Raw genomic sequence first — 12675 nt, 5'->3', positions numbered from 1 at the left:
TATGAATGTATTTAATGTTTATAATTTTTTTTTAATTCGTTCATGCATTTGCTGGCATTATTTGTTAAAAAAAATGTTTTTTTACAAATTTCTTTATGTTAAAATTTGTTCATTTATAAATCTGTTCATGAAATTTATTCACTTATAAATTTTTTAATACATATGTATACATATTTTTTGTAATTTGTTGAGAAATTTGGTAATAAAATGGATTTATATGTAATTATAAAATTTATTCATAAAATTTGTTTATAAAGTCGTTTATTTATAAATTTGCTTATGTTCATGAATTTGTTGGTAAATTTATATATTTACGTATAATTTGTTTTATAATAAGCATGTTTGTGTATTTGTAAATTTGTTATTTTTATTGTGTGTATTTATTTTGTTTTATTTTTTTCATAAATTTGTTTAAAAATTTGTTGATATTTGTTTATAAATTTCTTTATTTTTAAGTTTTTTCATTTTGTGTATTTCCAAATTAGTTTTTTAATCAATTTGTTCATAAATTTGTGTTTTTGTAGTTGCAAATTCTATTTTTTAAAATTATATGAATACATTGATCAACCAAAATATTTGATATATGTATTTTAGAAACGATTTATTCAGGAAATTTTTGAAATGATTCTGATTAATTTTTATGCAGGGAATAGACGGATACATATACAACAAATACTTGCAAGATTTCAGAGCATTTGGTTTTACAGTTTCAGAGTTAAATTGTATAATGTTGCACATTTCGATATTTCTAAAATACATATAAAATTTGACAACAATCGGTCTACTAGTTTCAGAGACTGTCTGTCTATAAAAATCGACACAGACAATCAGACGAAAACGGGAGACCTATTTTTTGATACTCTCGAGGTAATGAAACGTCAAGAAAAAAAAACATGAAAGTGACAATTCGCTCGGGAAGTAAAAAACACTGATTTCCTTGGTTTATTAGGAAAATTATGTTACGATAAGATCCTTTATGGTATTAGACGCACTAATGTTGAAGAAAATTGATTACATTGTTACACTGGAAAATTTAAATCTAGTTTTATTTATTGCGACGCCCTCTGTACGACAAACGCATTAATAAAATAATCAAGTTCGAATCTGCATAATGTGTGATCCTATTTACATTACTTTAATTAACGCATGACGTAATGATTGCATTTCGTCCCGATAACAAAATAATCAAATACCGCGATGACGCAGATCCCCTAATTACCGACACGTAAATGTCACTTTACTACCAACATGACGCCCCGAAACGCCGTCATTTGACGTTTACGCTTCGAAGCGACAACATCGCATGCGAAAACCCACCCGATTCCCCACGAAAATGCCCCCAGCATTTTTTTCCCTCTAATCCGCCCCCAAGCACCCGCCATGGACACCAATTACGTCCAGATCAAGGACATGCGTCCGGGCTTAAAGAACATAACCGTAGTGTTTATCGTGCTGGAGGTCGGCCACCCCACCGTGACGAAAGAAAACCGCGAAGTTCGAACTTTCAAAGTGGCGGACCAGACGGCGTGCATCAACGCGAGTGTGTGGGACGAGGCGGGCCAGCTGCTGGCCCCCGGGGACATCGTGCGCCTCACAAAGGGCTACCTCTCCATCTGGCGCAACTGCCTCACGCTGTACACCTCCAAGGGGGGCGACCTGCAGAAGGTCGGCGAGTTCTGCATGGTGTTCAACGAGCAGCTCAACATGAGCGAGCCCAACCAGGCCTTCCCGCAGACGCCGCCGGTGTGCGGGCCCCCGAACAACATGCCGATGAACAACGGGACCAACAACGGGGCGGGCAGGATAGGGCCCTCGATGCAGGCTCCGGTCACCACCTCCTCGTCCATGATGAACAACACGGGGCCGATCAAGTCGGCGCCGAGCGGCACGAACAGGGGCGGCGGGCCCCCGCAGGACAGCCAGAAGCGGCAGCGGGGCTCGCGGGGGGGCCAGCATAGGAATAGGCACAACAGGAGTAACTAGGGTTCGGACTATTTATTTGAGTTCTAGCTGCAGAGGATTTATGTTGTAGATAGGCGGCAGTTTGTGTAAAATTATATTTTTTAGCGCGATTGAGGATTAGCGGGACTGAGATCACACGACACAATACAAAAACCAAGATTATATTTTATGTACAAAATTATTTTATGATAAGTGAATCTGAAATAGAAATCGTCTGTTGTATATGTTGAATTGTTTCGGATGAAAGGTAATTTTATCTGTAAATAAATGCATAGATTAAGATGTTGGCGCTTTCATTTAGTGCTATTTTAGCCACAATTGTTGCTACTGTTACAACAAAAAACGTTTAGAATGTTGTTTGAACGTTTTAATTTAGCGAGCGACAAATAAACCTGTCTCAGTTTGTACTTTGTTAAACTTTATCAACAATCACGAATCACCACCTGTTGATTCCTTCTGGTGACAAAATAATTATCCCTGCTGGTGACAGTTCAACTGTCAAACACAAGCCCATCAAAAACAAGAACACATTTTTTTTTTTAAATTTAGCAATTAATGAAAAAAAAAGTAATATTTCCATTTTTTTTTGTCAAAATAACTATACTACGGTAAGCCATATTTACGCCAAATTTCACGAGGTTACACTTTTGTTTGTGACAGTTTGTAAAAAGGCAAGAGTGATGTTTTTATGACCTCATTAAATTTGAATGGTGCAAACCTTAACATTTATACCCACTGGAACGCAGCCAGGTTAAGGTTACATGGGGATCTACGATTCTACGAAGCAAACTTTAGTACCTACAATACGATTTAAACTGTAACCATAAAAACCACTAACCGTTATTGAACTCTGTGAACCCTTTGATTTTTTAACCTCTAACCTTAATTAAGTCATATATCGACACAAAACGAAATGTAACTCTAGATGCGGCATGTTCTTTTTTTGACTGTTTTCTTTAATTGCATTTTTTTGTTGCCTTTCTTTTGGTCGGTCTTTTATCTTTTTTTGTTTTTTTTTTTAGGTCTTTTCTAGTCTTTTGTCTTTATTTCGCTCTTTTTTGTATTTTTCATAGCCTTTTTGGGTCCCGTTTCTTTCAAATTTTTTATCTTCTGTTCTTCGCCTTTTTTTCTTGTCGCTTTTTTGTCCGTTTATTTGATTGCCTTTTTTTCATTTCTTCTCCATTTTTGTTGTTTTTTTTTCAATTTTTTTGATCGTTGAGTTTTTTACGACTTTTGGTTCTGAATTTTTGGATGCATCTTTTGTCCGTTTTTTGTTGTTTGTTTTTCGCTTTTTCGTGATTTTTTGACACCTGTTTCATCCAGTTATTTTATTGCCGTTTTTCGTTTTTTCTCCCTTTTTTGTTGCGTTTTTTTTTTCATTTATTTTGGTCGATCTTCTGTTTTTCTTTTGGTTCTTTTTTGTTTTTATATAACCTTTTTTTGGTCCCGTTTTTAGTTTGTCAATTTTTGTCATTTGTTTTTTTTCTTGTTATTTTTTTGTCCCCTTATATTATTGCATTTTTTTTATTTGTTTATCACTTTTTCTATTGTCGCTTTCTTTAGGACGCTCTTTTCTGCCCTTCTTTTTGTCGTGTTTTGTCTTTTTTTTTCGCATTTTTTTTGCCGCTGGTTTTGCCTTCTTAATTATTGCCTTTTTTTTGTTTTTTTTTCATAGCCTTTTGTGCTCCCGTTTTTTGGGGGCCTTATTTATCACTTTTTGTTGTTTGGGGTTTTTTCTTTTTTTGTCCCCTTACTTTTTGTATTGTTTTTATTTTTCTCCCTTTTTTGGTGTTTTTTGTTACACTCTTTTTAACGTTTTTTTCTGCCTTTTATGTCGATTGTTTTTCGCTTTTTTTTCTTGTCATGTTTTTTTGTCGCATTATTTTGACTCATTTTATCGTCTTTTTTTTTATTTTTTTGCCGCTTGTTTTTTTCTCTTATTTTATTGCGTGATTTTTCTGTTTTTTGTTGCCTTCTTTTTCATTTTTTTTGTTCGATCTTTCTTTAGGTCTTTTTTAGTTTTTTTTAGTTCTTCATAGCCATTTTTTGGTTTCGTTTTTGGGCGCCTTTTTCCCCTTTTTTTGTAGCTTGTTTTTCGCCCTTTATTTTTCTTGTCATCTTTTTGTCGCGTGTTTTGTTCCCTTATTTTATTGCTTCCTTTCCTCCCGTCTTTCCAATTTTTTGTCACTTTTTTTGGTCGTTCTTTTGTTTTTTTTTTGGATTTTTTAGTTTTTTTGATCGCCTTTTTTGGCCCTTTTTTGTCATTTGTTTTTCGCCTTGTTTTTTCCCTTATTTTTTGCCGTTTGTTTTGTCCTCTTATTTTAATGCCCTTTTTTCGTGTTTTTAATCTATTTTTTGTTGCCGTTTTTTCACTTATTTTTGTTGATCTTTTGCCTTTCTTTTGATCTTTTTTTTTAGGGCCTTTTATGGTCCCGTTTTTGGGGGCCTTAGTTATCACTTTTTATTATTTGTTTTTTCCTTTTCTTTTGTCACCTTTTTTGTCCCCTACTTTTCCCATTGTTTTTGTTTATCTCCCCTTTTGTCGTTTGTTTTTCGCTTTTTTTTCTTGTCATCTCTTTTTGGTCGCATTATTTTGACTCATTTTATCACCTTTTTTCTCCGTCTTTTATTGTCTTTTTTTCACTTTTTTACTCGATCTTTTGTCTTTCTTTAGGTCTTTTTTAGTTTTTTTGGTTTTTCATAGCCTTTTTTTGTCCCTTTTTTGTAGTTTGTTTATCGCCTTTTATTTTCCTTGTCGCATCATTTTGGTTCTTTTTCGTCATCTTTTTGTCACGTGTTTTGTTCTTTATTTTATTGCTTCCTTTTCTCCCGTCTTTCGATTTTTTTGCCTTTTTTTGGTCGATCTTTTGTCGTTCTTTCGGTTTTTTTTTGAATTTTTGGTTTTCTCAGGCGAATTTTTTGGTCCTTTTTTGTCATTTGTTTTTAGCCTTGTTATTTCCCTTATTTTCTGTTCGTTTGTTTTGTCTTTCTTTTCCGTCATCTTTTTTCGCTTATTTTTTTTATTGTTTCTTTTCCTCCCCTTTCTCGAATTTTTTTTGTCACTTTGTTTTGGTCGGTCTTTTGTCGTTCTTTTGTTATTTTTTTGGAATTTTTAATTTTTTCAGACGCCTTTTTTGCCCCTTTTTTGTCATTTGTTTTTCGCCTTTGTTTTTTTACTTATTTTTTGCTGCTTTTTTGTCCTGTTATTTTAATACCTTTTTTTTTGTTTTGTTGGCGTTTTTTTCACTCATCTTGATCGATCTTTTTGTCTTTTTTTTTGTGGGGCCTTATTTGCCACTTTTTGTCGTTTTTTTTCTTGTAACCTGTTTATTAAAATATGAGTTTTTTCCATCTTTTTGCCCTTTTTTTTTGTTTTTCGCCTTTTTTTTTCTTGTCATATTTGTTTGTTGCTTTATATTTTTACTTTCTTTTATCGCTTTTTTTTCATATTTTTTTCCGCTTGTTTTTCCCTTTGTTTTATTATCCCCTTTTTCGTATTTTTTTCTCCGTTTTTTGTTCCCTTTTTTTCATTTTTTTTGGCCTATCTTTTGTCTTTCTTTAGGTCATTTTTTAGTTTTTTTATATATTCTTTTTGTCCATTTTTTTGCAGTTTGTTTTTCCCTTTTTATTTTTCTTGTATTTTTTCGTCACCTTTTTTTGTTGCGTGTTTTGTCCCCTTATTTTATTGCTTCTTTTCCTCCCTTTTTTGCATTTTTTGAGTCGGTCTTTTGTCATTCTTTTGGTTTTTTTTTTGCATTTTTTTAGTCTTGGCGCCTTTTTTGCCAGTTTTTTATCGTTTGTTTTTCGCACCTTTCCTTGTTCCATTATTTTGGGCCTATTTTTATTGCCTTTTTTTGTCGTTTTTCCCCCTTATTTTATTGCTTTTTTTTCGTTTTTTTTTCCTTCTTTTTTGTCACTTTTTTCCGTCATGTTTTTGTCGCGTGCTTTGTCCCTATATTTTATTGCTCTTTTTTTATTATTTTTTTCTCCATTTTTTAACCCTTTCTGTCGTTTGTTTTTCGCTTTTTTAATATCGCCTTTTTTTGGTCATCTTTTTTGTCGCGTACATTTTTTGTTTTCTCCAACTTTTTTGGTCGATCTTTTGACTTTATTTTGATCTTTTCTGGATTTTTTATAGTTCGATAGTTTTTTGGGCGCATTTTTTGCCGCTTTTTTAGTTGTCGCCTTTTTTTGTTGCATCATTATTTTGGTTCCATTTTTATCGCCCTTTTTTCGTCGTCTTTTTGAAACCTTTGTTTCGTCCCTAAATATTATTGCATTTCTTTACGTTTTTTACTTTTCGTTTTTTGTCACTTTTTGATCGGCCTTTTGTATCTCTTTTGTTTTTTTTTTGGCTTTTTATAGCATTTTTTGGACACCTTCTTCTTACTTTTTTTGTTGTTTTTCGTCATCTTTTTGTTGTGTTTTATTTCTTTGTTTTATTTTCGTTTTTTCTTCCTTTTTTTGTTGCTACATATTTTTATCACTTTCCATTATATTATTATTATTATATTATATTATTTTATTCCTTTTGATATTTTTCTAGTCACCATTTTTTCATTGATTTTTTTTTTCGTGTTTTAGCCCCTTAATTTATTATCTTTTCATTTCGTTTTTATTTTATTGTTAAAAACTCGCTTGAAACACAGTATGTTAATAATATATGATAATAATTTAAAAAATCTTAAAATGAAATTTTATAATTTATCCAGAAACTAGATACATTGGTTATTACCGTGATTTTGTATATAACATTATTTAATGATTTATTGAAATGACGTTATTACTTTTTGGTAGGGGTAATACACATATTCGTATGCATAACGTAACGTAACCTTGTGTTTGCGTAACAAAATGAAATATTTTATACTTGATATTTTTAACGAAACATTCTATTCTGCTAGTCTCAAAAACTAATCCGGAACAAAATATTATGATATAAGAAGCTAGAGAACTTTAGTATACGTTTAAGGAGTAAATACGCAATTCGTACCGTAATTCACAAATATCATTTATATGTTGTTATCGCCAGTCGTGTTGGTTTTATTTCGTTATTTAAACTAACAAAAAAACGATAAGATTACAGTCTACAGTGAACCCCGAATTCCAAAACGGTGAGTGATGAATAAGCAAAAATAACCACATTTTCCGTGTGTACCCCGCATATTTAATTAAATTCTTATTTAAATAGACCGTTAACGGTTGCGGCTTCTCTTAATATTTGACCACTCATTAGTAAACGACTTTTTGCCTCTTTTACCACACCGTCGTTTCGCGCTCGCAGTTCCTCTTCCGCTCCAGCCCGTGTGACCGCCCCTTAATTAACATAGTGACAATGTGAAAGCGCCCTCACACCTAGGGAATTTCATCCCGCTCCGCTATCCCCCGAAAATCAATTGTCAATCGATGACGCAAACGTCAACAACAATCTTTATGGTCAACTATGCGATAAAAAAGCTGTAAAACATGACGAGGCGGTGTTAGAAGGTGGCAAGCAGGAAACGGAAGTAGTAACCCTATTAAACCGTTCCCGTTTAATAAAACTCCCATAAAATGTGAACCAGTGAAAAACCGCGACAAAACAACCTCGTCAACATGTTGCCATGAGCATAACCTGTCAAAATGTTGGGCAAACGACAAAAATTGAAATACGAAGCGGTGGAAAGTGACGACGAGCCGTCGGACTTCGAGGAGAAGAAACGCGCCTTCTGCAACGGCCCCTGCTTCTGGTCGAGTCTGTTCACGAGTCTGTTGATCGGGACGTACTATGTACCTTCCATATGTTTGACTTTTTATCAGCGATGGCTGTTCCAGGTAAAGCGGAATTAAAACGATTTTGCGGTTGTTGTAACGTGGTTTTAGAGTTTTCATTTTCCGTTGATCACCGTTCTGATACATATGGTCGTGAAGTTCCTCCTTGCCACTCTAATTCGGACTGTGATTGAACGCAAACAAGGTAAGCAGCGGATTTTGTTGGAATGGAAGGACTACCTTATGGCGGTCGCACCCATGGGGGTGTTCAGCGGCCTCGACATTGGTTTCTCTAATTGGGGACTTGAACTAATCCAAGTCTCTTTGTACGTTGACCGCAACTAATTAGCGCTTCACAAATAAACGCGTCAATGTTTTAGGTACACAATGACAAAATCAACAACCGTTGTGTTTATTTTAGGGTTTTCGATGCTCTTCAAACTTGAGAAAAAGGTAGCTAGGTGTGGTGTTAAATTTGTAACTGTAGTGTCAATTTGCAGTCTTGGAGTTTAGCTTTTATAGTCGGGATGATCACCATTGGATTAATTTTGTTTACTTATAAGGCGACGCAATTCGACGTGCTGGGGTTCACGTTGCTAATAATAGCGTCAATGTCTAGCGGAATTAGGTGGACTTGTGTCCAGTTGTTGCTGCAGAAGTCCAAAATGGGTATGAAGAGTCCCATTGACATGATTTTCCACATGCAACCGTGGATGATTCTTTCTGTACTGCCATTTGCTATCTGGATGGAGGGTAAATCAACCACTCTGGAAGTTTGTTTAATGATTACAAAATTCCAGGTCCAACTGTAATAAAAAATTGTCAATTAATCAGAACTACTGACACCACAGTAATTTTCAATACAGTTTTTAAAGTGCTGCTTGGGGCTTTCATTGCGTTTTTTATGGAAGTTTGTGAAGTATTAGTTGTAGGGTACACTTCTAGCTTGACGTTGTCCATAGCTGGAATAGTTAAGGTACAACTAATTTTTTTGATTTTTTGGTGTCTGAATGACTATTTTTTTCCCACAGGAGGTGTTTATTCTAGTCTTAGCTGTAGAATGGAACGGGGACCAATTATCACCCATAAATGTCATAGGCTTGCTTATTTGCCTTTCAGGGATCACTTGCCACGTTTTACACAAGTTGCGCAACTCCTCGAAAATGGTGGGGAGGGTGTACGAAGTTCAAAGCGAGCGACGCGAGCTGGGTGAGCATTTAATTATAAACGAGGACAACCACTATGACTTGTCAAGTGAAAACGACGAAAAAAGTGATACACAGATATTGTTTGACATTTTGCGTAGTCGCGACAGGTAGTCGTTAGGACTACTGGTTGACTGAATTTTGATGACTGTTAGACTTAAGTACTTAAATTGTATTAAATGTAAGAAATACGGACCATAAGTGCATTTATGAAGTCCCGCTGCGTTTTAAACGTTTTTGTGCTTTGAGTATTTCATTAACGTGTGGATATTATGTATTGTATTGAAGCTAACACTAGCAAAACCGGATCGCTTTGTGTAACTAACGTAGAAAAAATGGTGTGTGCAGCTTTCGGAAAAAGTGAGCACTTTTATGTTATGTAGGTTGACCATGTTGGAATTGCAATCGCAAGGTTTTTTCATAAAAAATAACAACCGCAAAAAACCTTAATAATAGTTGTCCAGAACCGTGTTTGTAGGCCAAGTTTTACCGGTCGTTCTCAAAAGTTTTACCCTCAGTTCGTGCTTGTTTCATTTATTATTATTATTATTGAATAATTTGTAATTTAAATTTAAAATTACAAGAGTTTTATTGTTACTAATATTTTGTTTGGTTTTCGCGATAGAAATATTCGACTATATAACACAAGATGAGTCGCTAAATCCAAGAATAGTCTAGTGTTTTATAGTTGTTTAAATTCGTAAAAATAAGTTTTTTCGTTTTTTTTTTGTCTAGTTTTATGTCGTTAGGCCCAATTCTGAATCAAACCCGTTAAAATTTAAAGGTTGTTAAAAAATAAACAGCCAATCAGATTTACGGATTTAACTCGTTACTATGGAAATTTGCAATTTAACACCCTTTAAATTTAACAATTTTGATTCAGAATTGCCCCTGTTGTCGCTTTAAAAACATAAAATAAAAACATACTTAAATGTGGAAAGACAAGTCGGGTATAAAAAATATACAATATGTCCGCGGATTGAGTTCACAAGAGGAAAAAAAACTGTATTTTGTATTGTACCAAAAAATTAATGAAATAATATTTTTTACGTAATTCAAAACTAATAAATCTGCAATTAAAATTTTAATATTAAAATTTATAGTCCCCAATTTTTTTTTGTTTTTTAGATATTTTCAAAATCTCATTTGTCAATACTCCTCTCCCGTTTGAAATTTATGATCTTCCCCGAATCTTACTTTCGAAATTACACAAAAAGCTTTTTCATAAATTTCGATTATTTTCGGGTTCATTTTTCGGTAAATCATTACAATGTTTTCAGAACTGCCATTTTTTCGAAATTATTTTTTCATTTATTTGTTATTTCACGAGCTACAGTGTGACTTCAGACTAATAATCCGTGGCGAATTCTCAAAAAGCTTGAGTTTTTCATTTTGCATTCGGAACGAATTTTTGAAAAACTCTCTTTGCAAATTAATTTTTCAAGTTTGTCAGTTATTTGATGACTCATAACTGAATTTTCTTCAGACGTTTTTTGAAAAGGGTTTGGAAATTATTTTCCCATTTTTAACTTGTTATTTGAAGATCTATGGCAAAATTAATTTCTGATGTATAATAATATACGAAAAGTTTTCTGAACAGATTTTTTCGGAAATTTAACTTATTTGTGGATCATTTTCGGAAAATTTTTACTATTCTTTCAGAATTTCCAGTTGTTTATATAATTGTCAAAGTTTTCAAAATCATACCTTTAAAATGTCCGCGCTAATTTTAAGTCCCCTGGTGTTTTATTTCCGGATAAATTTAAATGAACCTGGTGTTTTGTTACTGGATGAACTTGAAAAAATCTTTTGAACGTTTAGTATTTTATTTTGAAAAAGTATTGAGTGCCACAGTTTTTTTTTTTAATCCAGGAGGCTCTTGGGTACCCATTAAAATAATTTTGTAGGACTTTGGTGTTCCATTTTTGGAAAATTCTGACGTGACCTGTTTTTGAGTTAATTTTGGGACTCCTTTTTTTTTGAAAAACTTAAAACAATGTTGGAGCCTCTGGTGTATTTTCTTATATAAATTTAATTAAGCTTCTTAGAGGATACGTCATTTACTAAAATTAGTCTTATCTTGACAGATCCTAGCCCCGCCCACCCAGCCTCTCTTTTCTTGAAAAGTATGTCATCTGCCAAAATCAGTCTTATCCTAGGAGGTACTAGCCCCGCCCACCCACCCTGTCTTTTCTTAGAGGATATGTTATTTGCCAAAATCAGTCTTATCTTAGTAGGTACTTGGCCCGCCCACCCACCCTCTCTTTTCTTAGAGGGTATATCACTTCCCAAAATCGGTTTTATTTTAGCAAGTACTAAGCCAGCCCACCCGCCCTCTATTTTCTTTGACGTTGTGCCATTTGGTACTATCAGCCTTATCTTGGCAAGCACTAGCCCCGCCCACCCGCCCTTTATTTTCTTAGAGGGCTAGTACCTGATTTTGGCAAATCAGATCCCTCTGAGGAAATAGAGGGCGGGTGGGCGGGGTTAATACCTGCTAAAATAAGATCGATTTTGGCAAATGACATATATAAACTTGATAGAATTATAACCAAAAGCCACAAGGAGCAGTGAGAAAAAAATATATTACAAGGCTTTGAAAAACAACAGAATTTTAAAAAGATTAAGATCTCAAAATTTTCAAAATTAGCTGTAGATACAATTTTAACAATTCGAGAAACAAATCGCAAATCTCTATATGAACCTCTAGAAAAAAAAAAAAATGTACAGTAAAACGCATTAAAAGGATGAATTCAAACTTCAAAAACGTTACAAATTTATAAAAAAAAAAATTAAGCGAAACGTAAATATGCTAAAATGTTGAAAAATTCAATAAAATTTTTAATGAAGACTTTTTTAGTTCAGATTTTGAAAACTGAACTGTGATCTCGAAAAGAAACTTAAAATAAAATCCAGATATTTCTTAGGAAGTGTCTCAGAATAGTAAACAAAATTTCACAACAATAAGGACACTAAGAAAAAAATATCATAAAAAAAACGCAAATGGTTTGAAGAGGACCATTGGATCTTACTAAAAGCATTAAAATCCTAAAAGCGTCAAAATTATCTAGATACCATTTTGACAATTTTAGAAACAAGTCACAAATCTCGACAAAAATGTCTATAAAAAAAATCATGAAATAAAACTTCAAAAATTTTACCAAATGCTGAAAAATCCAATAAAATTTTGAAAAATGATGATTTTTGTAATCAGATTTTGTTAAAACCGTTATGGTCTAAAAATCATCAAAACTAAAAATCTAGATATTTCTTAGAAAGTATCAAACAAAATTCCGCAAAATTAGAAGCATTGGGAAAGATATATCATAAAAGATGCCTCAAACCTCCGAAAAACAACAGAATTTTTAAAAATGTAGAAAAAATCAGGAAATTTTTTTAGTAAATTGAATTTTAAGAAGATGTTCAAAATTGTAATGTTTCCAAATTTTTATCATTTAGCAGAAGTTAGTCGTCAGTACTTGTTAAGATAAAACTGATTTTGGCAAATGACATGCCCTCTAAAAAAAGAGAGGGTGGGTGGGCGGGCCAAATGTTATACCTCTAGTGTCTTTTCTTATAATTATTTAATTAAATTTCTTAGAGGATACGTCATTTGCTAAAATCAGTCTTATCTTAGCAGGTACTAACCCCGCCCACCCACCCTCTCTTTTCTTGGAAGATCTGTCATTTGCCAAAATCAGTTTTTCATTTGCCAAAATCAGTTTTATCTTAGCAGCTATTGGCTAAGATAAGACTG

At 33.3% G+C, this 12675-nt stretch overlaps 2 protein-coding genes across 2 annotated transcripts; both read left to right on the top strand.

Moving 5' to 3' along the window:
- The first annotated feature begins 1247 nt into the window (after window positions 1-1247).
- Window positions 1248-2244, top strand: LOC135128286 (SOSS complex subunit B homolog). The gene has a single exon (XM_064055190.1). The coding sequence runs from the start codon at window positions 1381-1383 to the stop codon at window positions 1981-1983; it is 603 nt and encodes a 200-aa protein (XP_063911260.1). The 5' UTR covers window positions 1248-1380; the 3' UTR covers window positions 1984-2244.
- Window positions 2245-7050: 4806 nt separating this feature from the next.
- On the top strand, window positions 7051-9519 carry LOC135127670 (solute carrier family 35 member C2). Its single transcript, XM_064054205.1, has 6 exons — window positions 7051-7776; window positions 7825-8039; window positions 8094-8166; window positions 8214-8466; window positions 8514-8689; window positions 8745-9519. The coding sequence occupies exons 1-6, from the start codon at window positions 7585-7587 to the stop codon at window positions 9030-9032; spliced, it is 1197 nt and encodes a 398-aa protein (XP_063910275.1). The 5' UTR covers window positions 7051-7584; the 3' UTR covers window positions 9033-9519.
- The last annotated feature ends 3156 nt before the right edge of the window (window positions 9520-12675 follow it).

Source organism: Zophobas morio, unplaced genomic scaffold (genome assembly GCF_036711695.1).
Source record: "Zophobas morio isolate AGI-343-1 ecotype UQ-CSIRO unplaced genomic scaffold, CSIRO_AGI_Zmor_V1 ptg000012l, whole genome shotgun sequence".
In the NCBI taxonomy this organism is placed as follows: domain Eukaryota; kingdom Metazoa; phylum Arthropoda; class Insecta; order Coleoptera; family Tenebrionidae; genus Zophobas; species Zophobas morio.
Note: the sequence above shows the minus strand (reverse complement) of the source record. Positions and strands in the feature narration are given on the sequence as shown.

Coding starts and splice junctions, on each gene's coding strand:
- LOC135128286 (XM_064055190.1), top strand. CDS start 1,381: ATGGACACCAATTACGTCCAGATCAAGGACATGCGTCCGGGCTTAAAG.
- LOC135127670 (XM_064054205.1), top strand. CDS start 7,585: ATGTTGGGCAAACGACAAAAATTGAAATACGAAGCGGTGGAAAGTGAC. Junction 8,040..8,093: donor GAACTAATCCAAGTCTCTTT/GTACGTTGACCG, acceptor TCAATGTTTTAG/GTACACAATGACAAAATCAA. Junction 8,167..8,213: donor TCTTCAAACTTGAGAAAAAG/GTAGCTAGGTGT, acceptor GTCAATTTGCAG/TCTTGGAGTTTAGCTTTTAT.